General features: G+C 51.7%; 10 protein-coding genes across 10 annotated transcripts; 3 read left to right on the top strand and 7 right to left on the bottom strand.

Annotated features, from left to right (window-relative positions):
• Positions 1–291: 291 nt before the first annotated feature.
• On the top strand, positions 292–2,872 carry SEPMUDRAFT_136516 (uncharacterized protein; the record flags this gene model as incomplete). Its single annotated transcript, XM_016902781.1, has 4 exons — positions 292–1,541; positions 1,647–2,112; positions 2,190–2,496; positions 2,571–2,872. 4 exons carry the CDS (start codon positions 292–294, stop codon positions 2,870–2,872), a joined length of 2,325 nt encoding a protein of 774 aa, XP_016756448.1.
• A 176-nt stretch (positions 2,873–3,048) lies between these two features.
• Positions 3,049–4,388, bottom strand: SEPMUDRAFT_159252 (DUF1783-domain-containing protein; the record flags this gene model as incomplete). Its single annotated transcript, XM_016907831.1, has 2 exons — positions 3,049–3,818; positions 3,903–4,388. 2 exons carry the CDS (start codon positions 4,386–4,388, stop codon positions 3,711–3,713), a joined length of 594 nt encoding a protein of 197 aa, XP_016756447.1. The 3' UTR covers positions 3,049–3,710.
• Positions 4,389–4,676: 288 nt separating this feature from the next.
• Positions 4,677–6,894, bottom strand: SEPMUDRAFT_152016 (uncharacterized protein). The gene has a single exon (XM_016907190.1). It carries the CDS (start codon positions 5,739–5,741, stop codon positions 5,190–5,192), a length of 552 nt encoding a protein of 183 aa, XP_016756445.1. The 5' UTR covers positions 5,742–6,894; the 3' UTR covers positions 4,677–5,189.
• Positions 6,049–6,543, bottom strand: SEPMUDRAFT_111681 (uncharacterized protein; the record flags this gene model as incomplete). The annotated part of the gene is made up of 1 exon (XM_016900929.1): positions 6,049–6,543. One exon carries the CDS (start codon positions 6,541–6,543, stop codon positions 6,049–6,051), a length of 495 nt encoding a protein of 164 aa, XP_016756446.1.
• A 796-nt stretch (positions 6,895–7,690) lies between the features above and the next one.
• On the bottom strand, positions 7,691–9,453 carry SEPMUDRAFT_152015 (uncharacterized protein). Its single transcript, XM_016907189.1, has 4 exons — positions 9,031–9,453; positions 8,922–8,954; positions 8,446–8,841; positions 7,691–8,372 (listed from the first exon to the last, which is right to left on the bottom strand). Exons 1-4 carry the CDS (start codon positions 9,255–9,257, stop codon positions 8,342–8,344), a joined length of 687 nt encoding a protein of 228 aa, XP_016756444.1. The 5' UTR covers positions 9,258–9,453; the 3' UTR covers positions 7,691–8,341.
• Positions 9,454–10,859: 1,406 nt separating this feature from the next.
• On the top strand, positions 10,860–14,240 carry SEPMUDRAFT_53722 (uncharacterized protein; the record flags this gene model as incomplete). The annotated part of the gene is made up of 3 exons (XM_016909274.1): positions 10,860–12,171; positions 12,439–12,579; positions 13,087–14,240. The coding sequence occupies 3 exons, from the start codon at positions 10,860–10,862 to the stop codon at positions 14,238–14,240; spliced, it is 2,607 nt and encodes an 868-aa protein (XP_016756443.1).
• A 630-nt stretch (positions 14,241–14,870) lies between these two features.
• On the bottom strand, positions 14,871–15,856 carry SEPMUDRAFT_152014 (class I glutamine amidotransferase-like protein). Its single transcript, XM_016907188.1, has 2 exons — positions 15,430–15,856; positions 14,871–15,333 (listed from the first exon to the last, which is right to left on the bottom strand). The coding sequence occupies exons 1-2, from the start codon at positions 15,743–15,745 to the stop codon at positions 14,957–14,959; spliced, it is 693 nt and encodes a 230-aa protein (XP_016756442.1). The 5' UTR covers positions 15,746–15,856; the 3' UTR covers positions 14,871–14,956.
• Positions 15,857–16,708: 852 nt separating this feature from the next.
• On the bottom strand, positions 16,709–17,821 carry SEPMUDRAFT_111677 (uncharacterized protein; the record flags this gene model as incomplete). The annotated part of the gene is made up of 1 exon (XM_016900928.1): positions 16,709–17,821. The coding sequence occupies one exon, from the start codon at positions 17,819–17,821 to the stop codon at positions 16,709–16,711; it is 1,113 nt and encodes a 370-aa protein (XP_016756441.1).
• A 17-nt stretch (positions 17,822–17,838) lies between these two features.
• SEPMUDRAFT_152012 (4-hydroxybenzoate polyprenyl transferase) lies at positions 17,839–20,097 on the bottom strand. Its single transcript, XM_016907187.1, has 2 exons — positions 20,081–20,097; positions 17,839–20,022 (listed from the first exon to the last, which is right to left on the bottom strand). The coding sequence occupies exon 2, from the start codon at positions 19,970–19,972 to the stop codon at positions 18,698–18,700; it is 1,275 nt and encodes a 424-aa protein (XP_016756440.1). The 5' UTR covers positions 19,973–20,022; positions 20,081–20,097; the 3' UTR covers positions 17,839–18,697.
• A 296-nt stretch (positions 20,098–20,393) lies between these two features.
• SEPMUDRAFT_152011 (uncharacterized protein) lies at positions 20,394–24,986 on the top strand. Its single transcript, XM_016907186.1, has one exon. The coding sequence runs from the start codon at positions 20,592–20,594 to the stop codon at positions 24,741–24,743; it is 4,152 nt and encodes a 1,383-aa protein (XP_016756439.1). The 5' UTR covers positions 20,394–20,591; the 3' UTR covers positions 24,744–24,986.
• Positions 24,987–26,591: the final 1,605 nt, after the last annotated feature.

Here is a 26,591-nt window from a genome sequence, read left to right as displayed (position 1 = left end):
TTGCCAGAATCGAGATGTTGGCGAGATGTGAGGTGCGGTAAGCGAAGTGCAAGAAGTGAAGTGCAAGAAAGTGGGTGTAACTTGAGTGTTCTCAGAATCACTTGTGACGTTCAGGTATCTTGGAGGTTCAGTGTTGATGTCAACAGGCAGCAAACAAAACACCCTTCATGCAGCTACGCATTTTGGCATGACAACACAGCTTCACCTCGACATAACAACGCAGCTTGACTGCGCCTCGGACTCAAGCAAAACGTTGCCACCTCCGCCAGCGACGACTCAGAGAACACCAGAATGGCGGAAGCACGGTTGCTGCCAGACGCTCCCCAAAAGCCTACCAAGACAGTGCACATCTCGATCGACTACGGCACAACGAAAATCGCGGTAGCATTCTGGATTGGAGTGCCTGGGACTCAGCCTCTGGACACAGAAATCGCCGACGTGAAATTCCCAGGTGATGCTACTTCGCCTCAGAAACTGGCGTTCAAGAACGGAAAGTGCCACCAAGGCCACGAGCTGGAGGAGATGTTGCGAAAGGGAAAGCTCAAGCAAGAAGACGTGATTGACTACTTGAAGGTGCTCTTTTACAAGAGTCATGAATCTTCGGATTTTGCTGAACGAGCGCTTTTGCAGCTCCGGCAGCATGCACATATTCTCGAGCTGGGCGAGGATGCGCCCGTAGACGAATTGAAGATCCAGGCTCTTGCTATGCAGCTTAAGTGCTTGATGCGTGGTGTGGAACAAGCTATCGAGAACGATGGCGAGCAACATTTTCGACATACCAGGGAGGAGATTCGAGCCTGCCCTCGAAGAATCTTCATCAGTGTACCAGGAATGTGGACACCAGCTGGGAACCGCTGTATGAGTGAGGCTGCCAAGAAGGCAGGTCTAGCTCAAGTTGATCTTGTTTGGGAACCTCAAGCTGCAGCCGCATACTGGCTCCAGAAGACCAAAGTATCCGGCGAGGGCATCTACAGAGCAGGCGATATGATCCAGATTCTCGATGCCGGCGGCGGAACCAGTGATACAATTGCGTACGAAGTGCAAGTTGACGACAGCGTGGGGGAGAGCGATGATGGTGGCTATGGTGGAGCACTGAAGTTGGTGTCCATGGGCAATGCCAATGGTGCACTCGCGGGCTCAGAGTTCATCAACCAGGAATTCCTACGGTGGGTGGTACGACGAATCAACCTGGAACATTTGACTGCGCATTATCCTGGTGGTATAGCCGCCGTGTCTACGCATCTGGGCCTGACAGACGCGGCTGTGCGTAGACTCGCCCAAGCAGACTTCAATGGAGTAGGTGGTGACTATGCTCACGAGATTCGAAATATCTATGCATCTGGCCTGGACAGATTACTGGAGAACATGGACATAAGCAAAGCTGAATTTGTGGACCATGCCAATACGAATTTCAGACAACTGAAGCATAGGCTCAACAAGCATGACTTTGAGGCCGGATCTCGAGCAGTACATAAGGTTCTCATCGACGGTGCGAACAATCAGACAGCAGCGATAGAAGACTACAAAGTGAGATTGAAAAGGTAAGTAGGTAGGTTCGTGCATGATCCTGAGAGCGAGTAAGCCAAGAGAGGTCGACAAGAGGCAGCCTGACAGAGTGTTGAATACGGTACTAATCAAATCTGCAGAGACGAGATCTTCGGTTTCTTCGAGCCTGTTTTGGCAAAGAATTTCGATCTGGTCCGGCAAAGTCTGGAGACCAACTCCAACATCAAGACGATAATAGTGATTGGTGGTCTTCGACACTCCGACTACTTCATGTCGCAACTGGCCCAGCAGTTCCCCCAAGTTACCATCATCGGTGCGACAAACTCTGCCGTCGGTCAACCACAGCCAGTCTCCCGCGGGGCCTTGTGGGCATTTGGCATTGCAGAAGCACAGGACTTGCCCGCTACGGACACGTATGGCATCTCAGAAGACCAGCCCTACAATCGGGCCATTCACACCGATCTTGCACCTGGCGAGACCGTCCCCGGCACATTTGAGCCTCACGTCGAGTACGCCCCGCAGCGATGGAAGACGATTGTTGCTTCTGGAAGACGCTCCGAGAGAACCTCGATCTGGCAGCAGCGACTTGTTTTCAAAGATGAAGAGGTCAGTGAGATAGATTCTAGATGTTTCCAGTATACCAAAACTGTGCTAAGAGCATGTACTAACATTTTTTAACATAGGATCTTCACCTGCAAATCTACTGGTCAGCGGTCAAGCGAGAGGAGGACAGTGCCATCTTGGTCGCCCAAGATAGCGATGTTACTGTTCCTGGTGTGGAAAAGTGGGCGCTTCTAGTCGGAGTATTGCCCAACTTACAACAATGTGGCTTCAAGCTACAATATCCCAAATCCGAGCAGACAAAGCAGACAAGACAGACCAGACAGAGCAAGCGGGCTGTTGCCGAAGAGGACGAGGAATACACCGAAGGATCCAGCAAATCAACCTCCAAGCGCAAGCTCCGAACCCGTGCGAATGCCGGAAAATCAGGTAAGTCTCCCGCTCCGAGCCTACAAGACAGAGATTCACTACCTATACTAACCAATATAATTAAAATAACCCAGGTCCCAAACAAGCAAAAGGCACTCCAATCCGCGCCTCCCACTGCACAAATTGCAAATCCAACATCCCTCAAACCGGCGTCTGCACCACCTGCCAGGAAAGCGCACGCTACGAAGTCTGGTATCGAGTCATCATTTCCGCTTCAGGGGCAAATGTCGCTGTCAGATGGGAAATGATGGCGAATCCTTCCCTGTCGAATGAGAAGGATTTGGCAGAGGAGAATTTCGATGAGGGAGAGGATTTGTTTGTGCTTTATGAGGATGCTATTGTGGATAAGAGTTTTAATCCGAATCCGTTGGCGTAGGGAGGGCAGGATAGCATAAATGAGGTAAGGGGATGGGAAGATGTGGGATGTTGGTGTGGAGAGCTAAGGTATCAATGGGGGGCTTTTTTTTCTTTTTGAAACTCTGTTGCCCTCTGTAAGGGCCGCCGGAGAGAGAGAGAGAGAGGAGAGAGCTATACAGTGGGGTCTGGGAAAAGGCAGCACCGGCATGATATCTTTGCTCACTCAGGCTATAGCCATCGTGCCATTTATCCCTCGTACTATCTTACAACTTCTTGTCCCGACAAGTAGTCGGCTTGCTTTTGTATTGAGTGAAGAGTAATGTAACCAGGTGCATTGTCTAGGTGACGATATCTTCCACGCCATCGTCAAATTCGAAGTGATGTGCTCTGCGCAGTGCAGCCGCATGATTATCTACTATTCGTGTTATGGAGATTGTGGCAGTAGTCTCTAAAACACGAGTAGGTATAGCTTTCCCCATTTCGTCTCTTCTAGGTTGCCAGTCCGCACTGTTTACGCCTTCTTCGTGCATGCGGTTTGTCCGTCTCTGAAGCTGCCATCCGCGTACTGGTTTACGCTTTCTTCGTGCAGCCGTCTCTTAAGCCACCCGGAACATCAGAGTCCTAGGACGCCAGGCACTCTGAATGGCAGTGCAGAGGTGGGGCGGAACAGGTTGGCGGCTGGGCGCTGTAATGGATACCAATTTTATCCTGTAGCGTCCCACAAGCATAGAGATGCTCTTCTCGAACAGGTGCATGTGCCAGCGCCGAGGCCAGGGCACACCAGATCCACAGACGTTCTCATCCTCTCATATTTCCAGTGACTGCTGTTGCTGCTATGAGTAATATTCTCAGCCCTCTCATGAGTCCAGTGGCTGCTGCTGCTTAAACGGATCCGGTCCAGCAGAATCCAGCAAAGAAACCTCTGTCCCATCTTCCAAAGTCAAGCTCCAATCCGTAGTCTCAAACTATCAATTGACACAAAAAAAACTCATCAGCTTGATCTCTCATCTCTCCAATCCAAAATAGAACAAGAAAAATCATAAACTCACCAACCCCATCCTACTCTTCCTCACACTCCTAAACCTCATCAAACCCTTCACGCCTCGACTCCCTTTAACCCAAAATCGAATATCAATTCTGCCCTGCATCTGATTCAACTCGCCCCGAATCCACGGAATCTGACTCGCAAAATACACCTCATCGCCCAGCACCTCTCGGACCGTAGGATTCGTGCGTAAAGCATATAACGTAGAACTCACAACCGAGGAGCTCTGTTTCTGATAATTGAAAATCGCCAAGCAGGATCCGATCATGATGACGGCGAATATGGGAAGCGATTTGAGCCATTTGCTGCTGGAGTTTTCGAGGGAAGGGAGCGCGCGGTCGGAGCGCCGGGTGAGGAGGGGCCCGCTGCCGGGTTTGGGGGCGGCGATGTATGTTCTGCTGATGCTTTTGGGGGTAAGGGATTGGCGAGGGAGGAGGAAGCAGGGTTGGCGGAGGGGGGAGAGGAGGAGGCGTGGGCGGGAGAGCAGCATGGTTGCGTTGAGATCGGATGGCGTTGTGGTTGGTGGTATTGTTTCCATGGAACGAAGTCTGAGAGTTGAGTGTTCTGCTGAATCAGCAGATTGAGAGCTGAAGGAACTGAAATGCCTCAGGCTGCAGGCTAGGTACCTGAGTCAGGAAATGATTACTAAGCTTTCGAGTGTCCTTTTCACTGTGTCCTCCCGCTTGATACTGATACTGGGGATGATAGCGGGAGATCAGTGATGCAGAACTACCTATATTGGTGTGTGTGTGTGTGTGTGAGAGAGAGAGAGAGGTTCGTCGAAATCCTCGTACGCATCATGGAAAATGCTCGTTGAGGAATTTTTATACATGCATGGTACACCTCAAAAACCTCAATGCTCGTAATGGCGAGGTGTCAAATACAAAAACGCCAACGCTAGAAACGCTCACTTGTTGTTGCTTCTCCAAGCAATTTTTATCCGCAGCGCACCTCGCTCCAACCAACGTTACGCCATTTTTCCAGTTCCCTCTACCTGACCTTGCGCCAGTCCAGTAGTCGTATTCTCTTTCTATCATCTACATGCCTCTGAGTGTTGTGTGAGGCAACCTAGGCCGGTGAAGATACCGAATCTAGGCAAAAGAATTTGCAACTGTCCTCGAGACCGCTCCATGTCAGAGCTCTGTGGAGGGGTGTGTACGCGGTATGCACGTGGCGTGTTCTGTATGCTGCATCCCACGTTCGCAGGAACGGGAGCACAAATATAGCTCGCAGCAGACAACTTCTGGCCCTCCACAGAATTCTCTTGCGTCGCACGTTAGGTTGAGCGGTGTCACCCAACCATGTCGATCATTTCCTCGCCGTCAATGCAAACAACTTGGGCGACATCGTCGGACGGCTCGACCATCTTCCAGCAAGTGCGCTGTAACGCTTTTTGTTTCAGGTCGTCGTATACTTCGTACAGGTATTGTCGCGATGCGACACAGCGCAATTCCCGCCGGTACAGCAGCGAGGCGTAGTCGTAGCGCTCGTCGCAAACAACTGGCGCTGATTTCCAGTCGAGGTGCATGTCCTTGCCAAATACATCTCTGCACACGCGACGTCGATAGGAGGCGTGTCTCGCTTCGTGTTGTAGATCTGGAGGAGCGTCGGGCATCAACAATCCCACATGAAAGCGGGTTCGCGTGGTTTGTGAAGTGTCGCTTGACTGTGTCGATGACTGCGTAGACGTCGAGTTTCTTCTTGTTCTCGTCATTTGTTTTTGTTCTTGGTGTCGTGTTACCAGTGGTGGGGGTGGTGACTCAGACAAGGCCAGACCCGTGTCGTGTCTTTTCAGTGTGTGTTGTGAAGTCGACATCGGAGACGTCAAGACCGGTAGAGCCATGTTGTTGATGTTCTTGAAGGCGACTGTGACGTTGTTGAAGTCGAGAGTCGAAGTGTGTTCGTGTTGGTGGCAGCAAGTGATATAACCCGTGCAGACCCCCGTGGGGTAAAAGTCGACGTGTGCATGTGAGAGCCAAGACGCCTAGTGCCCTCTGTGGGCCATCTCCGGTGTCCGGAGCAAGTGGATCCTGGCAATCAGCGGACTCGCACAAAGAAACCACGGCGCATTTTTCACGATGACCGGTGGAGAATGCAGATGTTTGTGGATGCAAGCCATACGACTCGTCCACCTGACTGCGGGCACTGCTTCATCCAATGGTGTCGATGGCATCAATCGAACGACGAAATTGCCGGTTTTCGCCTTCACCAAAGCTGCTCAGGTCGCGTACCATTCGTTCGTATTGGGCGGCTTTCTTAGCCGCCATGTCAACTGCCGAGATGGTCATGTCGACTTCGTCCGTATGGAATACTTGAAAATCCTTCCACGCACGTGACTTTCTCTCTCGCTTCATTTCGTTGACAATGTCGCCGTAGATCTTGGGATGGCTCATTCGTAGACATCTGCTCTGCCTGGTCTCCTGCGGCATGGGCATCATCATCGCCTCGATTTGAGGGTCGGATACTCGTTTGCATGGCGGCAGTCTGGATATACTCGCGTTGGAAGCAGTGCTGCATCGTGACGCTTGTGATTTGCTGCTGCCCTGCCGAGAGACTTTTCGGTGCTTCCTTGGCGATCTCGCGCACTCGTCTTGATCGAACTCGGCGTTGCTTTTGCTCCTGCTGAAGCAAGCGATTCCCTTCATGTTCGCAAAAATACCGTTGGACCTGTAGTTGCAGGACGGCTGCTGACGGGGGCGTCTGTTATTATTATGATTATTATTGAACGCGCTTCGACGCTCGAGCACTTGTTATGACGTTGATTGCCGTCCGTTCCAAAGGGGCTCTACAACAGCCAAGGCTGAGCGGGTGAGTGTGTTGGATTATTGGAACGTGCGCAGTCTCGGTGGGGTAGGGCTATGCTGGCGGGCTGTGTCCTGCGACCTGCGTGTGACCGTAACCGCGCCGCCTGGTGAAGGAGGGTGTGTCGGAGGGTGGTGCACCGAACAAGAGAGAGAGAGAGAAGGTAGACCGGTCCTCGATCGTCGTCGTCGTCGTCGTCAGAGCTGTGGTATGCGCAAGGCAGAGCAGCAAGCAGCTCGCGCTGGGCAAGTGGAGGGATAATAAGAATGGAAGCCGTTCGAGGATGCCAGGCAGGGTGGAACGAGCTTCCATGCAAGCCAAGCGGCCAGTCGTGGTCTTGTTAAGAAAAGCGAGAACTCTAAGGCAGGGCTGGTGCCGATACACCCGCAGATGCACTATCAGCAAAGACTGTCTTGACAACATGCGCCTCTCCGATTCGTGGGCGGCCTCGATATCCAACGACCGATGGGCCGCCTTCCTTTTGGGACACTTTCATTGCCTACCGTACCAAGCACAGTGAGAAGGCTTGGCCCTGCTAACAATGGAGACCTCACCTCAATGACTTTCTTGGTATGCATTGCGGACTGTGGTACGCCCCCAGTGGTTGCACGGTCACACCCATCATCTCACCGACGATATACCAGTAGAAGCATTGCTATTGCGACCGGAAACCTCGTTTTCGCGGGGTCTCACTGAACACACGTCCGGCGAGATCGGAATGTGGCGTTGCCGCCGCGCTCGACAGGCTAATAGCCTAATGGCGACACGCCCGACAGCAACGAGCACGATAGCCAACAAAAAGATTGGAGATCCCTACTAGTAAGCAACCAGGTACGTATGCGCACCCCACGTCTACACGTCTCACAACACTCGCATCCTCTCAACTCATGTGGTGGAAGTTATGCACGAGGCTGCCGCTACGGCCAGGTGTTGGCCGCATTTGAATGTAACACAACTTTCCGGCGATGCTAACTCAATTTTCGCGAGACTAGGAGGTCAGGTAGGTATCTACACGTATACTATGTACTGGCTAGTGGCTACTGCATTGGTGGTGGGTTGGTGGGTTGGCACCAGCGGCGGCGCAATCTGTGAGAACAGCAGCATCAAATCAGTTCGCACGTTCTCTCGATCTTCACCCACGCACGCAATCAATCGTTCTAACGTTTCGACTAGGAGGTAAGTTACCGTACGGACGATTCATAAGCAGCAGCTCTTGAAGTCTTTTCTTTTTTATCGCCTTTATCCGCCCCGATTTCCGCAACACACGGCACGCCTCTAGTCTAGCAACGCGCGTTGCGTGTGAACAAGACATCTCGTGGCATGACGTGCAGAGCACCGATCATCAATCAAATCAATCAGGATCGCCGTTCGCCAACACATGCGGATCAACTTTTAGGGGCGGAGAGTATTGAGAGTGCAGCTGGCCCTTGCACTCATTGCTGCAAGCTTGCAACGTCACGAGCAATAATCATCTGTTGTGAGATGGCGGCAGTTCATGCACGTCACGAGAAGTGAGCGGTCCACAGTAGTCAATAGATATAACCACAACAACCCTTTGCGTTCGACATCAATCACCATGTCCTGTCAGCCGCTAGGGTTTGTGTTCGGGGGCATCCACGTGAATGTTGTTGGTCGTCTTCTTCACGGGGCTCTCTTTCTGCGAATCGTACACCTGGTCGCCCAGGTTAGCCTGGAGCTCTCTGTATAGGTACCTACAATGTAGATGTCAGGATCGTGTGACCTACAGGAAGATGTTCTCCCGCGTGTACTGCGGTTGATCCGGATCGTCAGAAACGTTCTCAACCAGGAAGCGCTTCTTCACCGTTTTCAGAAAGTGCATGTCGGCGCGTCGTCTCCGCTTGAAGCAGAAGTAGCACACCGTATTCGGACCAATGAGATCCTGGAGCGTCTGTTGGAGCAATTCAAAGGCGGGCTCGAAATATACGCAGTCTGCAGCCAGCACAATGTCGGGGTGCTGTGGGATGGCATCTGGCGCCGCAGTGCCCCACTCGTAGACGGTGGCTTTCACTCTGTCGCCGAGGTCATTCAGCGCGATATTCTGTTCCATCAGAGCGAGCATCGTGTCCATATCGGTGATGTGAACAGCAGCACTCGGTTGACATCCCACGGCCACGGCCAACCTACAGCAGTCAATACGCGCGACCCAGCCCAAAGAGACTATATGTAGACCCTTGGTAGGAGGTAGGTAGAGCTCTCTTACCCAACCAGTCCGCCTCCAGCTCCCAATTCCACACTTTAATCAACGGCGCGTCAGCTCAAATTGTGAAGATGCGAATTGCACAAATTGTGGGGTAGTGATGGCTACCAACATTGAAGAGGCCTTTTGCAGCTCGTCTTGCTTCTTTCGCAGGACATATTTGGCCAGTATCATACCCGCAGGCCACGCTTGACCACCATTGCCTTTGGCCAGGTCCTCGTGGAGGAGCAGGGGAGGCGTGAGGAGGCCATCGAAATCCACAGACTTGGTGGCTTTTGGTTTGTGAGTGGGCGAAGTGACCAGGTCTTCGGAGAGGCCAAAGTCGCCTAGATCCGACATGATTTCGACACTGGCTTACTGCACAATCGGTAGTAGTGGTACAGTAGTAGTAGGTAGTCTGTACGTTCGCTTGTGCCTCAGGGGGGTCATCCACTACGAGGGTCGTTCGTCTCGTACACGGTACACTGGAAGAAATGCGATCAAATTTGCCAAAGTTTGGGGCTTGATTTGATAGAGTTTGACCACCGGCTCGCAGTCCAGTTATCCACGGACTCCACGCTGGGCACGCGCTGGGCAACGTGCTTGGGTCATTCAAGCCTTGGTGGGCTTGTGACTTGTCTCCTGGCTCGGTGCTCCTGGCCAGAATATGGACAATTAAGGTATTCTATCAACTTCTATACTGGTCTACTAAGCTCTGCAGTGTCTGCACCAAGTCACCAACAAATTCGATAGCGGCCCGGTTCGCTATTTGCAGCTGGACGCGCAAAAGTGGTGGCCATCCTGTTCTCACATCTCACTGCTCTGCTCAAGCGCCCGGAACGGACTGGATACACGCCGGCGGTCATCGTCCGGTCGCCCGGCAAGTGCAGGCAACTGAACTAGGAGAGATAGTTACCTGGTATTAAGACAGTGCGAGAGCCGCGGAGGGCGTACAACGAATAGTCGAATAATATACCAAACTAGAGCGCCAGCCGCCCTGCGATTTGTTTCACCGAGTCTCTGGCAGACTAGCACAAACAACATTCACAACCTAGCCCGCCGCATGCCGGTACTACAGTGTATGCTAAAATAATATCAGAAAAATCGCGCAGCCAAGGGTCCGTCTCCCCAGCCAGCCAGCCCGCCAGCCAGCCAACCAGCCCAGCCCAGCCCAGCGCTGGTCTGACGCCAGCATCATCACCATCACCATCATCATCACCAATACGATCATGCGACCATACGAAGATACGAGAGAGAGAGAGAGAGAGAGACAAGTAAATCAACACATAATAATCAACGAACAGATCGATCGGAGCGTAGTCAGGGTAATCACTCAGGAGACATGATATGTCACGTCGCTCGAGCTCCCTAGAACTACCACAGTAATCTGCCAGCACCCCATGAGCTCGGAAGTCCCTATGGCGAAGTTATCCCAGTGTTGTGGTACAGTACCGGTACAGACGTATCATGAACTTTGGAGGATATTTTTGACATGTTGTTGTATTGGTGTGCTTCCTCTCATAGCATAGATTTGGCTCATGAGTAGCGACGACTTGGATAAATGTTCAAGGTGATGAGTAGATCATCAGTTACGGTAGGTGGACGATGCGCGTAGCCGGACCACCAGAACTAGTAGTACTGGTTCTAAGAGGTGGCGGGCGTAACTATTCTATCCCTTGCTTCGCGGTACAAGACATTCTTCATTCATTCTTTTCGAAAGCCACACCCAGCAAGGAATCACCGTTCAGTATGGCCACTTTACGCGTCAGGCGCGCAGTATGCGCGTGTCTGGAAGGTGAAGCTCCTTTGCGAATTTGGGACTATGTCTCTTGGTCTCTTTGCCTTCTGCCAGAAAGCCAGAATCGCCATCGAAGAAGGACGGACTTCTGCCAACGACCGTCCGCAAAAGTGCTGGATTGACCAGGGCGGAAGTACAAACGTCTCGACGCAGGAAGATCGAATATGGCACTTCGGGTTGCGCGAACGCTCGCAAGGATTTCATGCACCTTATACGCCCTCTTCACCATCGCTGGCGCCGTTCCGAACGCGGCCTTCCCATTCAATTCGCAAGTCCCGGCGGTTGCACGCGTTGGCCAGCAATACAGCTTTCGAATCTCGGACTCGACGTTCGCGCCGGATCCCACAGCCTATGTGTATACGATCTCGAATCAGCCAGCATGGCTCACGATTGATAGCTCGACAAGGACGCTGCAAGGCACGCCAGGAGCAAGCGATGCTGGCTCGACAACCTTCGTTCTGACCGCAGCCGACAGCTCTGGTAATGCTCAAATGTCATGCACATTGGTCGTCTCTGCAGATCCTGCACCACAACCTTTAGGAGACATTATCACCAAACAACTTTCCGCCACTGCAAATCTATCCAGTAGCCAGCCTCCGACCCTCACCCTTCTACCCTCCACGCGCTTCACATTCGACTTTGGTCAGGATTCCTTTATAGATGTCCTACAGCGGAAACTCTACTATTATGCTACACTGGACGATCATACTCCTTTGCCCTCCTGGATGAAATTTGACCCGGACTTGCTCACCTTCTCTGGGACAGCGCCCGATCTCGCTTCTTTCCCACAGTCTTGGGTGATCAGTCTGATCGCATCAGATGTGCCTGGCTTCTCCGCGAACTCGGCCTCCTTCACCATGACCATTGGCACGCAACAATTAGTGTTCGTGCCGGAAGAGCAGGAGCTGAGCATTACAGCTAGAAAACTTGTCAATATCACAGTATTGCAAAACGAGCTCTTCAGAAACAACGTGAATCTTGATTCAGGAGAACTGAAGAGTGCAGAGGCAGATATACCTTCCTGGTTGACATTTGACCCTTCAACGCTCGCCATTGAGGGTACAGCACCTGCAAATTTCCAAGCAGAGAACGTCACAATCACAGTCACGGATAAGCTTGGAAATGCAGCGACCGCCATAATCACTCTTGTGCCTGGTGACTCGTCGATGTTCCACGGACAGATTGGGACACTCTCTGCGCAGGCCGGTAAGAAGTTTGAATATCACTTCGATGACTCGCTCTTCACTCAGAAGGATCTCAATCTGAGCGTGCATGTGCCTTCCACCGCCAGCTGGCTCACCTACGACGCCACGACTCAAGATTTGACTGGCATTCCGCCCACAAAATCTCAGGCTTCTACTGTTCGTGCAACTCTGGTCGCGAAGAGTGCAAGCGATCAGCAGGGACAGGCTCAGTCATTTATCATCCGCATCAAAGCCGCCACCACAGTTTCAATCGCCTCGAAGATTCCTCCAGGTCCAACGAGCACGTCTACTCCAAGCCCTGTAGCATATGAATCTCGTGGCAGCAATGGACCCAGAATCAGTGGCGGAATGATCGCAGCCATTGTCATTCTCTCGATCCTTGGTGCCATTCTGTTATTGCTGACTCTATTCTGGTGTTGTCGACGAAAGCGACGCCACGACTCCTATGTCGAAAAGTCTCCTAGAACGAAGACCATTTCTCGACCAATCCAAGCACCACAAGGCGATGACACCGTGGTGGTCACGACTATCGACCAAGACGTGGAAAAAGATGCTGGCCTCGATCGTGTCGACTCACACTTGGAACCACCAACGCCACTAAGGGCGTTCGACCCACCGCCTCAGATAGTGTTGGATGGCATTCCGGAGCGTCGCTCACGATTCCTCAAACGCTTCTCGCGTATAAGCCAGGCTTCCTCTCTGGGAATGGGAGAGGAAGCTATCAGGGGAGACGAGAATATACCAGAATGGGGCACGGAGCCAACACCCTTGCACACGCCGCATGATAGCTTCTCTGTTCCTACAGAAATGGCAAGAAGAAGCACACAATGGAGTGATGGAAGTCCAAGCAAAAGAGCTCATGCTTTGCAGAAAATGCGTGCACATGGCAGACACCACAGCAACGTCAGCTTCAAGCGTCTCAGCGTCGGCCTGGGCATAGGAGCAGCTGCTGGAAACTCCGCTACCCCTGCAGGAGTGGCACATCACAGCTCAAGAAATGGTAGAGGGAGAAATCGAAAAACCAAGAGCATTTTGGGTCTCCCGACGACGCGAGAGACAAGTGTGGGAGGCTCGTTGAGGACCACTCGAACCAGTATCCTTTCGACCACGCCATCCGACTTTCCAGAACCAGGCCCATCGAGATACTCCAACCCCATATCTCCTCCTATGCTCTCCACCATCGCAGCGAGCATGACGCTCGATCCCAAACGAAAGAGTATACGCATGGTAGGGCGCAGCGACAGCATACGTGCCCCTGGCGATGACAGCAGACCCGACAACCGACCTCTCGACAAGAAGCGTGAGAGTTTTATCAGAAATCGCCACCGAAGCGGACACATGCAGAGTCCTCTCTTCTCCTCACACGGCAGTCGCTCCGGCTCGGCCAGCCTACAACGCAACGGCTCGCAGTCCATCGAAGCCAGTTTGGCAGGAAGCGTGCGTCGTGCGAAAAGAGGCACACCGTCTGGCTGGGGAAGCAAAAGTGCATTGCCCAGCCAAAATACCCTTTTAACCAAATACTCCGAATCCTCTTCCCTCGAACCTCACGGACACATGGACTCTCCGCATCGTGATTCTCGCCGCTTCAGTCAACGACTTCGAAATACTTTCGTGCCGGGATTCCCTCGTGCTATCACCCGCTCTACCCTCTTCGACAACCATGACGACGACCGCATCGACGAAGACGACGGGGATAGTCCTCGTCATAGTAATCATCATCATCACCATCATCACCACCACACCAACAACAGCAGCATCTGGACCACCAGCGCCAGCAACAACACCTCCCCTAGCGATGGCTGGCTGGTCGAAGAACTCAGCAAACCCCGTGCAGAACGCGACTGGGTTCTTCCGGACGAATCTAGCCCGATTGTTCTCACAGCTGCTCCACCGCCTAGTCTTGCACCTACGAGCAGAGCGTCTACGCCTCTTGAAGGAGCTGAAAGTGCCAAGTCGGGACAGAATTGGAGAAGAAGTAGAAGAAGAAGCCGCGCGGACGAACGGGATATTTCTACTTCTTCTCCTTTATCACAGCCTCGTCATCCTCATCCTCCTCTCCAATCTATCAACGCTTCTTCGGCTATTTCTGCTGATACAACAGCCGGAAGTGAACGAGACAAACGAGGACAAGAACAAGAACAACGACAAGGATATTCTCTCTGGGTCACCGACGGCGAAAGCGAAAGCGAAAGCGATGAAGAAGAAGATGAACAAGAAAAACTCCACGGCGCAGGACTAATTCCTCCTTTGGGGGGAAGTTATCATGATGATGAAAGTGAAAGATCAACAGGAAAAGGAGATACGGCGAGGAGTGATTGGACGGGGAGAGCGTTTTTGTAAGGTCGTAGTTTATTTATCTAGAGATGAGGATGAGGATGAGGATGGAAAGTTTGGAAAAAGGGGGTGGTGGGAGGATCAAGGGGGGAAAGGGGAAGGGGAGAGGGAGGATGGTGCTTGGTGGTTGGTTACCTACCTAACCTGTACCTCTCTCCCTCTTATACCTTATGAAATGAGGTATATGAGTATGATAATGAGTATGAATATGAATATCTATGAAAATGTCTCGCTCGCTAGTTGTACAGTACAAGTACAGTCTGCTTGGTTTTTTTTGCTTCTGTACGTAGGTAGGTAGGTATAGGGAAGGCAAGCAAAGTGCCCACGGGCAGCCGCCGGAGACCTATGTACTTACTGCTGTTGCTGTTACTGTCAATGCTGTTGGTTTGTTTCACTCCCTAACTACGTGTACTTACATTTGCAAGATTCGGCACCTCGCGCTTACAGGGAGACACTATATCTCCCCAGTTCTGTAATGGAAGATGGCGCTCGTACGTGTAGGGTACCATCCTCATCATCTCCTCTCCATGGATAGAATCAAAGAATAGGGTAGGTAAGTACTCAGTTTGGCAGTTTAAAACAATGTAACGAATGTCAAAAAAAAAAGAAAAAAAAAAGACATTGCTGAGATTGTCTAAAAGCTTTTGTTTTTGCAATTGTCATTTCTCATAGAGGCTCATCGAGAATTCCTCTTTCCAATCTAATCCAAAAACTTCATCAATCTACTGAATAGCAGCCAAAATAGCCTCTCCAATCGGACCTGCCGAAGCCGGGTTCTGGCCCGTAATCAACTTGCCACCCTTTCCGCTCGCAACGACCTTGGGAGCCCATGGCTCCGACGACTTGACGTACTTTCCGCCACGAGCACCCAATTCCGTCTCCAGCATAAACGGCATGACAGAAGAAAGTTGGACTTGATCCTCCTCGGTGTTGGTGAAGCCTGTCACTTCTTGCCCGGCAACCAAGTAGCTTCCGTCGGAAAGTTTGGCGTTGACGAGGGCGGCAGGTCCGTGGCAGACGGCAGAGACGACTTTGCCGGATTCGTAGAATTCTTGGATGATTTGGTGCGAGGTGGCGTCGGTTGCGAGGTCGAACATGGCTAGAATTTAACAATATCATCGTTAGTATATACATTACTGTATCAAACCTGATGACGGAGTTCCCCAAATGAGGTGTTGTCTGTCTATGTACTCACGTCCGTGACCACCAACGTAAAAAATGGCATCAAAGCTATCCGCTTTCCCAACGAAGTCACTCAGCTTCTGTGTGTTTGTCCATAGTGCCTCCTTCTCCTTCAAGAACTTGACGGATTCCGCATCTTCCTTGGTGGCCTCGACGGAGGAGGGATCGAGGGGTGCGGCTCCGCCGTTGGGCGAGGCGATGACGATTTCGGCTTTGCCCTCGAGCTTGTAGTAAGGGTGGGCGAACTCGGGCAGATACCATCCCGTGGGCTTGCCGGTGTTGCCCATCTTGTCGTGGCTGGTGAGGACGAAGAGTACGCGAGGTGCCATGATTGGTGGTAGTGGTGGTGTCGTAGCTGTGGAGTGGAAAAAGTTGGTGATTGGAGAGGAGGTTGGTATCGATACTGTAGTCTTGTTCAATTGAGTGAGATGTAGATATATAGGTAGATTGAGGAATAGTGAAGCTGATGGTTCTTGTACGGGAGCCCTAAGTAGACCTAAGCAACGGGTTTTCTTCGCCCTACGTCACTCGGGGCGTTATATGCAGACAGTCAGTTTGTAGGCGTCTAGGCGTTGGCTCCGGTCCCTCGCCATGGACCACAATTATCATTATTAATCTCACTAAGACACTGCTGGTCTGATGTGGATGGTGTTGTCCTTGGCTTGTTGATCCCGTCGAAGGTTCCAGCAGACAACCTTTCCTGGGGTAACGACGTAACTATACGAACTATACTGTATGCGGATGCCGGAGCGCGGAAAAGTTTGGAGCCATCGACCACGACCTCAGTGACTTCACTTCCATTTTCTACACTTCTACTATCCGGCCCCGGAAGTGCGGATGCTATGGGGAACGACATGACTCGCGACTCTGGGAAGCCAAGACCGGGAACATAATAGAAACATGTCATACAGCTCGAAAAGATTTCATTCTCCTTGGCCATTAATGTCTTGTCCGATATGGCTTTTGGTACAGAATTCTGCAGCAGCTATAGCAAGAACCTTCAAAGCATGCTGTAAAGCTATGAGACAGTGAACAGGATCTCTTGAACATATGGAAACCTGAATAGATAAATTCAAAGGTCAACATACTGTGCTAGCATCATTCATTCCCCAATATCCAGAGTCAGTCATCCATTGTCGTTTACTGCTTGACCCGTCCAGCTACACTTCTCTCCCCTGCCCCCCAAAAAGCTCCAGTCTGTCGTAAATCGTGATCCCTTCCTGCTCGAACACATATTCTCCATCCTTGGCTGGCTGACTCGCAAAACCAAAATCTCCTAGCCACCCGTACCATTATCCCCGATTGCCCATTCCCGCAGCTACCCCAGCTACCCTCTTCCCGCAGCTAGAGGATCCGAATATCCTCGCGGCATCCTTCTTCTCTTGCCGAACAATAACATCCTTCCACAAACGAATGTACACTTGAGGTTCGGCTGTTTGCTGTTGCTGTTGCTGCGGCGAGCTTTCTTCTATTTTCGTGTCGAGGATGGTGTCCATCAGCTTCTCATCGTCATCTTCGTCGTGTTCTCCAGATGACGATGATGATGATGCAGCCATACAAGGGAAGGGAGAGAGTGAGGGAGCGAAAGAGGTAGATGTAGCAGTAGTATCCACCAAAGGAGGCCGAGGATCTACCGCTTCAGGTTCCCTCCCAAAAGAAGAATCCTGCATCGTCGTCGTCGTCTTCGTCTTCTGACACTCTAGTGGTGGAAGTCCTGAATGGTCTCTCTCTCTACTGCTGCTCCTCCTCCTCCTCCTCATCCGACCACTATCAACATCATTCTGATCTGTATTATCAGTACTACCTCCATCACTACTAAGCTGTCCTAACAGCTCCAGAGCCCGATGGCCCGGGTTGATGAGCGATGGTAGTGGATTAGACTGCAGTCCGAGTGGACTGTTGCTTCTCCTTCTAACAGCAGGTCGTCGAGCTAGTTGGTATTTAGCGGACATGTTCATCTCGTAGATTGGAAGCTCGGTAGGAAGAAGAGGAGGAGGCGATGGAACAATCCTTTGAACCCAAATCACAGAACCCCTTTCTTCTTCTTCTTCATTATCGTTATCATGATCGTAGTCATCGCTCTTGAGGAAGTCTCGCATTGAAATGCGATATTTCTTCTTAGTGGTGGTTTTGGGGGTGTTCTTGTTGCCCCAAGATGGGAGAGGAGGAGGAGGAGGTTGATTTGAGATCCCGCCAAGGACCACTTCTGGAGGGATTGAAGCAAACCGAAATTTGGCAGAGTCTTTGCTGACGCATTTGTCGCTTTGGAGGGTGGAGATCGCTGTTGCTGCTGACGGAATTGAAGGTGGGTTGTGACTATTCGAGTTTGACTCATGCTGATTTCTTTCTTCTGCGTTGGCGATTGGTCTGCCGCGGGTCAGTAGGCCCTTGATCGTGAGTAGCATGATGTATAGTTGTGCTGTCGGTTTGTATTATGGTTGTAACGCATTAGGTGCGTGAAATTTTGTCAGACGGGCATGGCGGACAGGTTGTTCTAAACTACATGCAGATACCGTATTTGCATGTCTTCGCCAGCTGTGCTAGCAGTCGGGAAGCTGCAGATGTCTCACTCAGGTTGTCAGTCTGATGGGTTGTATTTCACATATTAGTTCGTGGGTAAATACGTATTGTGGCTTGAATACATGTCATACGCCTGGGGTTAATAGGTTCATTCCTGTTGCACATCTGAGATATGTGATCCTCCTGAGTCGCCTAGCCCCGCTGTGATTGTAGTACGGGTGTGCCTGCACGATCACTCGGAGGCAACAACAGCTCTCAATCAGACCCTGTGCGGAGAATTAGAGAGCCTTGTTCGATGCTGAACGGCTTCGGGTTGCTATGGGCCTCCTGATTGCTTACTGCAGACGCTGCAAAGGGAAATGTAGACGAGAGATGTCGCTGATGGTGTTCTTCGAATGACTCACGCATCGCCATCCTAACGATCGATCGAAGTTGTTCAAGATGAATCATGATCGACTGTTCTGATGGCGCAGCTCTGTGTCTTCTGATTGCGACTCCTTGAATAGCAGCTTTCTCGCGGCGGACTGTATAAAGTATTTTCTACGCCCGCGAGTCGTGATCAAACAGTAAAGGCTCCTAGCTCGAGGACACTGGGGTAGAGAGATTGCCACCCCGACATGTTTTGATGGAAACCTCAGGTTGCTTCCATGCAAACGTGCGTAGCGCTGTGTAGCATTGTGGAAAGCATGGAATCTGCCATCGATATGACTCCTTCAGTGGCTCGAGCTCTTGGAGACTCAAGACATAAATTCAGTATCTATTCACACTCCAGGTGGCGCGAAAGGCACTGGGCATGGCTCATGCTTTTCCAACTCCGTCCTGTCGTATACGTCGAAGTAGTGACAAGCATACTCTGCTGTCAATCCGAGAGTGATGACACCTCCCGTCCACTTCCACGCGCCTGAGAAGAACCAGTAGGCAGCATCTTTGATGTCATTGAGTTTGACATTACGTATCATGTAGGCTGAAGTGGCTGCACTTCCTGCTACGGTACCAAGGAAGTAGACGGGTCCCGCACCCACTGCCACGCCAGCGCCGGCAAGCAGTCCAACTTGCACAGCTGACACAGCGGAAAGAAAGAGCTTCGCATTCTTCTCCTGGGCCAGAGCGATACTTTTAATTCCAGCCTTGGCATCATCACGAATGTCCTGGTAGGCGTATATCATGTCGTAGACGATTGTCCAGGCCACGCATGAGCCGTATAAACATGCCGCAGATGTCAAGGCTGATACATCGCTCAGCAAATCAATACCAAGAGCCGGAAAGCCCATCATGGCACCCCAGCTGAAAGTCAAGCCAAGCACAGCTTGTGGATAGTTTGTCACTCGTTTGGCCAGTGGGTATGTGGCGACCAGTAGCAGGGAGGGGACGCCGTAGAAGAGACAGATAGTTGGGAACTGTACCAGGAGTGCCAGTCCAGCAAAGAGCTGAAAGCCGAGGTACGGTACCGCCTGGCGTACACTAATTGCACCTCGAGCTATGGGTCGCAGACGAGTCCGGGAGACGTGAGGATCCAGGTCACGGTCCCAGAGGTCATTGATGGTGCAGCCTGCTCCCCTCATGATCAGTGCGCCTATGAAGAAGAGACCGCTGGTGTAAAGCACTGTAGTGGGAGGGATGATGGGATTGGTGAGAGGTGCGGCCAGTAGTGTGCTGAAGAGACATGGTAAGAAGAGATAGTAAGTGCCTGCGGGCTTGTCGAGGCGTATGAGCTCTGCGTACGGGACCCAAGTGCGTGGTAAGTAGGAGAGGAGACCTGCAGTTGGCAGTCTGTAGGGCTGCAGAGCAATGTCTGGAGTGGGCAAGGTTGGAGGAGTGGACGTGGATTGACTCGTGCTGTGCCGAAGCTCCTTCCTCTGCCAGCTATTGGCTGCATCGCTCCTTCTGCTCGTGTTGACCGGTATAGCGAGTCCTGACCTCGTCGTCGCCGTCCATCTTTGAGTGCGCACCGGCTGACGCAAGAACTGCAATTGACGCGACGTTCTCGTGAACGAGGCCGGCCGGTATATCGAGGAGAAGCATCGAGGAGATGCCATTGCGAGGTAAGGAGAGAAGAGCAGACAAGAGAAGAGAGGGACACTGCAACCTACCTCACCTCAGCTTTACCATTCTGTCCGCCGAGTTCCGATGGTGAGCATACTGACCAGCTGGATTGTCTTCGTGATGATAGTGAAGAGAAAGAGAGAAGAAAGCAGATGATGGAGAAGATGGACGTAAACTAGAATTACCTCGCTACAACTAGCGGACGCCAAGAAAGCTGGAGAAGGGAGCTCCGTGGTCTCGCTTATCAGATCACGTGCTCGGCCAAGTCCTCCACACGAATCAGGACTAGAGCTTCTTCCCTAAGTTCCCTGCATGCGACACGCTTCTTCACCACGACCATCTTCGCGAACCGCCAACATATCACCCACTTTCGCGACATCCATGTGTTCGACGTTTTCTGTACGAGCTGCAGCACAATCTCGCGCTTCATAATCACGCTGCAAGTCGCGTCTGCGTGGCTGCCGCGCCAATCCACAGGCTATGCGCCTGCGGCAGTGAAATTACGTGCATGAGGCGGAAGCTCGTCTCATATCGTCGTCGACATCCACTTCATCTCGACTCGCCTACGCCGCCACCACAAACACCTGACGACCGAGTGGAAGACTCCTCACGATGCCGGCTCAGCGACCACGGGCGTCGTTCGAGCCCATCGCGCCGAATTTCGACCTCAAAGCTCTCGTCGAATCCACAGCGAATTTCACATATGTCGACCGAATTTCTTGCGAAATGATCGAAGCGCAAGGCATGGCCGCCTTTGAGAAGCTCATCTTGCTGCATGTCATCGTTGGAGGCAAGCCATTGGTCATCGATGGATTTGAGGAGAAACTGGACCCATGGACATTTACGCCGAAATGGCTGCGCGACAATTGCGGCGAGAAGGTCGAGAACGCTCGCAACTTGACTGCGAAGGAGAACCTCCCTCTGACCATGGGACACTATCTGAAGAACATGGGCTTGCTCACCAATCAGTTCTTCGACAAGCCTGGGGCGTATAAGGAAAAGACTCGCCAGAGAGTGTATCTGAAGGATATCGACTGTCCTCCGGTGTGGTGGGACAAGCTGAAAGATCATCTGCCTGCTGCTGTGACGTACCTGAACGATAGTACGGGAGAGATCGGTGGGCCTGGCGCAAAGCCAGATCCCCAGAGCACAGTGCCTGGACGAAGGCTGGGCAAAGGTATCGCCAGAGCTGGCGACTTGATGAGCTCTCTGCCTCCTGATATGAGAGCAGAGAACTTGATGTGCTACATTGGACATGAAGGGACATATACCCCCGCGCATCGGGAGATGTGTGCTTCGCTGGGACAGAATATCATGGTAGAAGCGTCGGGCACCGTGTCCGATGATGGTAAGGCGGAGAAACCTGGATCCTCCATCTGGTTCATGACAGAGTCCAAGGACCGTCACGCTGTTTCGGAGTACTTCCTGTCAATTCTTGGCCATGACATAGAAGTGGAGAATCACTTTGCTCAGGTTGTGGCGTGGAAGAAGGCACCCTTCTCGGTTTATGTCGTGGAGCAGAGACCAGGAGATTTCATTCTCATTCCTCCTCTAGCGCCACACCAAGTCTGGAATCGAGGCACGCGAACAATGAAAGTGGCCTGGAATCGTACTACTGTTGAGACGCTCGAAATGGCACTCAATGAGGCTATCCCTCGAAGCAGGATCGTCTGCAGAGATGAGCAGTACAAGAACAAGGCTATCATCTACTACACATTGCAGAAGTATCACAGCCTGCTCTTGGATGCGCAGCGGCAAGCGAGCCTGATGCCGAGAGACGCCGCTCATTCGTTTTTGTACACCGGTAAGATCAAGCAACTGACGAAAGACTTCAAGCGCCTGTTCGGACTGTATAAGCAAATTCTTCTTACCGAGATGTTCTCGCCCGAGGATCGCGACTCTCCCAAGAACCTAGAGTACCTGCCCTTCGACAGTAACGTCACATGTGCTTACTGCAGAGCCAACATCTTCAATCGCTTCTTGACTTGTCCCTGCTGCAAAGACATGCTAGGGCACAATGCGGATACTGAAGATGGTGATCCATACGATGTGTGTATGGATTGTTACGCCATGGGGCGTTCATGTTACTGCATCAGTGGCCTGAAATGGGTTGAACAATTCAAGTGGAAAGAACTGGTGAGCAAGTATGAGGTGTGGAGAAAGGTGATTATTGATCTGGATGGTGGTCAGATCACCAGCAAGACACCAGTCCCGCTTATAGAAGAGCGTAGACGCTATGGCAAGAAGACTCTAGCCGAAGTTTGCAAAGATCAGCTCAGGCGCCGCCCGTTCAAGGATCCTCACAAGTCGGATGAGCCAAAGGAGGACACTGAATCAGAAGAGGAGATTGAGGTCGGTGATGACGGGACTGTGAAGAAGGTGACCAAGAAAAAGAGCAAGTCGTGGCTGAAGAACAACAAGGCCTGCCACATTTGCTGCCACCGACACCCGGCCTGGAAGATGGCGCAGTGCACAACTTGTGATCGTGCTTGGTGCTATGGGTCGCTCTTCCGTGGCTGGGACAAGATGCCGCTAGAGATTATGGAGAACCCCGATTGGTCATGCCCACATTGTCTGGAAGTCTGCTTTGCAGGTGCCTGCCGCCGCGAAGGGAAGATGATTCCTTACGAGCCGAAAGGTACTCTGCTTGGTCACGATACTAAAAAAGTGGCCGATGTCCGCAGCGTGGAAGTTTTAGTCGATTTCTCTGTCAGCAATCTCAATTGGTTGAAAGAGGACGAACAGGGCAACAAGATCGAGTCGCGCCGCATGCAGAAAGCAAGGCAAGCAGGAGCCGACCTAGGAGAAAACATGAACGAACTGCGACGAGATCTAGAGAGGAGCGATGATGACGGCGGCGTCGACGGGACCCAACTCGAAATGGAGTACTCCCCGGTCAGAGACGGCCCTCTGGATCCGGCGCTCGGCGGGGACGCCATCCCATCCGGCAGCCGTCACATAATGAGTGGCGGGTTGGGAGATTTGGACGATGAGGCAGCTCTTGCGCGAAGGCTACAGCTTGCGAACGCCTCTTTGCCAGGATCTGCTGGCAAAGTGGCCAAGTCGGCTGTTAATGGCGGCGTGCCAGAGGGCTATGCTCCTCTTACTGCTGCGGGCTACGCAGGCTACGCACCCGAGGCGAGCATGTATCCCGATCCCGATGGTGGAGCTTCATACCACTACCCTGGACAGAACGGCGACGATGACGAAACGCCAGGCACTGGTAAGAGAGACAAGGGGAAGAAACGCAAGAATCGCAAGAGTGGCGAGGCCGATGATGACGACGAGGACATTGCCATGTCAAAAGCGCCAAAGCAGAAGAAGCCACGCCTACAAGCTGCTGGCTTTCGATCCCAAGATCTTGCTGAGGAGGCGACAGGTGCATCAGCGTCGAAGGCGAAAAACGAGGCTCAGCGACAGTTCGAGAAGGAGAAGGAGCGGAAAGCATTGGAAAAAGCTAAAGCGGAGGGGCGCTTCATTATGCTGCAAGCTGCGATCAAAGGCAAAAAGCGTATCGTCAGACTACCTATTCCCGGCAATCGGCTGGGGCAAGTCATTGCACAGCAAGCTGCTAAAGCCGCCTTTACTACTGCCCATGGGCCTGAAGCTGATGCCGAACATGAGATGGAAGATGGCGCAGATGAGGATGAAGATCAGCACGGTCTGCTGCTGAAGTCCGACATAGCACCCAAGAAGAACCCGGAAACACGTGAACAGAGGCTGCGCAATGGCATTATTGTGTCCGGCGGCGCGAAGAAGGCACTCGTTCCCGTGGATAACGATGAGAGTTATGGCTATTCGTACCGAGAGAGGCTGCCGAATGGTCAGAGAGTTAAGCGCGATTTGACCAAACAGCAGCCAACACTTGCCAGCAACAAGGCACGTCGCAAGAGTCAGAAGCAAGCAACTGTGTATGAGGAAGTGGATATCGGCTCTGACGACGATGTCGGTGTGGGGGAGGAGAACTCGTTTGTTGCGATCAACAGTACTGCCGGGCGGAACAGGCGGTCGCTGCCGGGTTATTTGCAGAATCGACATGAAGACGGCGATCCGGATGCTCCAAATAAGCTCCCCGACGACATTCGCGACCGGTCACAGAAGCAACGACCTAGCTCTACCCAACGAAAGCGCCAAAGTGCGACTGGGCCGGACGCCCAGCTGATACAGGAGACAGAGGACACCGCTTCAGCGTCTGCCGATCCTTCGCCTGCGAAGAACTCTCCTCAACCCGCCGCACCCTCGTCCAAGAAGGCCGGCCGTCCCTCTTTTGGCGGCAAAGGGCCTGCGATGCGCCCATCAACTGTTAGTGAGCCTATCACGATCGATGACAACGGTGAAAGCAGCGACGACGATTTTCTCGACGAAGCTATCAGCGAAGCTGCCAACGGCGAAGGAATTCCATCGAACGGTCTGCCAACCACAAACGGATATGCGTCTCATTCAACATCCTCGTCGAAGCCCAAGGGTCGGCCTTCGCAAGCATTACCATCGCAGGCAGAATTGGCAGCAAAGCAGGCAGCAGAGGAAGCCCAGAAGCAAGCTCTGATGCAAGCTGCTGAACAAGCCGAACAACAACGTGAACGGGACGAGGCCAACAGGCTCGCCAAGTTACAGGCGTTGCAAATGCTCGAGAGCGGAGGCGACATGGACTTGGATGCTCTCGACAACAATCGCGCGGGAGGAGGCGTCGAGTTTGCAGACCAATTTGAGGACGAGAGCGATGATGGTGCAGACGAGATCCCAGCACGCCCAGTCAAGGTCTGATGAATGCGATGTCCATTGCACTCTACAGTTGTATTCCCTCATTGGCAGCATAGCGGTTTGGAAGCGAGAGTATAGCTTGCATTACCTTCAAGTCACTACTATTTGGCAGAGCGTTTGTTTCTATCCCTAGAGTAGTTATTGAAAAGGACTGATGCAGTTGTATGTGTTGCAGATTTCACTGTATCAGTGCAGAGATAGTCTGTATCTCGCACTTGGCTTCATCATCATATACTCTCCATGCCCCCAATCGACGCCGCCGTCTTATTTCTTTGTGTTGTTTCTTACAGTAAAGGCAGCGCTCCTGTTAAATGTTTCTATTTTCTGTTCTACAACAAGTAGCCAAAAGAGCTTTTTTCGGGAAAATATACATGGACCGAACGAGGTCCTAGGTGAGTGACTAGTTATCTGCTTTTTGGTAGATATGGATGATAAATTGAGTATTACTATACTATACTGTACTGCTGTGTTTCAATCAAGCACGCTCCTTTGCCTACTACTATATATATACGTAATCCTAGATTATGTAGGTAGACGAGATACTAACCTACCTGTACATCTGCTAGCGGCGCTTTTCTTAGTTTCAGGTTCAGCTCTCCGTTCAAGTTCACGTTCGAAATTCAGATTTAGAAAAAGACAAATCAAAGACCAACCTTGCAACAGCTTTACTTTAGTAATAATAATAATAATAAAAAAAATGACTAGGGAGGAGGTAGTCGTTGTCCTCCCAAATAAGAAAAAAAAAAACTTCTTCTCGAACGCCGGAGATGATGATGATGCCGGAGTTGACGCCGGATATACCCTTAAAAGAAATGAAGAAAAAAAAAATGAAAAAAAGAAAAATCCGAATCCTTGAGCAATCTTTACGTCCTAGCAAGAACAGAAAAAAAGTCAAGATATTTATCCCCCTTGGCGTATAACAAGCAAGGGTTAAAGATACGATGTAACTTGCATCTCTCTCTCTCTCATCACCGATCTCATCACCGATCTCGTGTCATCTCTACTGTATGCCCTCATCGATTATTTCGGGGCCGATTAAAGCCAAACAACCGTGTAATAACTAGTAGGTAATCTGAAGTTTCGGTTCGGGTAAACAAAAAAAAAGGACGCGGCCGCTTTACGCGCTTCCCGCTCCCGACCGATTTGACCAACCTCGCCGGAGTTGACGCAGAGGGATTGTCATTTCGGAGAATACTCCGAAGGATGACTCCGACGCGCAAACGATGAGGACGAGACGAGACGATGAGCGGATTGCCTAGTTGGGATTTAGGGGAGAGAGAGAGAGAGAAAAAAAGGCACGCATGCTTGGTCGGTTTTTCTTGTTGCTGCTGCTGCTGTGGAGGAGGAAGGAAGGAAGGAGGAGGTGAGGTTGTGTGTGGCGATGTACATGACCTATACAGCAGGACAGTAGTATTCCAGGTATTGCTAGAATCAGGCTAAGCCAAGCAATACACCCGAATTGCCTAGGTACCCATCAACGAAGGAGGAGAGAGAGAGCAGCCTTGTGTGCAGGTTGAATTGTCGAGTACTCGGTCCTCCGTAGATTTCAAGTCGTAGAATGGAAGTGTACAACAAGCCATGAAATCAAGACATGGCTGTTTGGCAACTTTGTCCATGGAGAATCCTACTCTCCTCTCCTCCCTTTAGCAAGCAAAGAGAACTGCTTAGGTCGAGACGAGGTTGAGTCGACGCTTGCGTAAAGTCTCTTCCATAGAATATGTTCCTGAGAGACTTCTAAAGTGACGAAGGCCGTTCAAGAGATCTACAAGAAAGCCGAAGAACGCGCTTGCGGCTGTCATTGTGCGAGTCTCTAGAGATCGTCGCCGGAGACAGACGGAGCAGCACCAGATC

This window comes from Sphaerulina musiva, assembly GCF_000320565.1.
Source record: "Sphaerulina musiva SO2202 unplaced genomic scaffold SEPMUscaffold_12, whole genome shotgun sequence".
Classification (NCBI taxonomy): domain Eukaryota; kingdom Fungi; phylum Ascomycota; class Dothideomycetes; order Mycosphaerellales; family Mycosphaerellaceae; genus Sphaerulina; species Sphaerulina musiva.
This window is presented reverse-complemented; position numbering and strand designations above follow the sequence as displayed.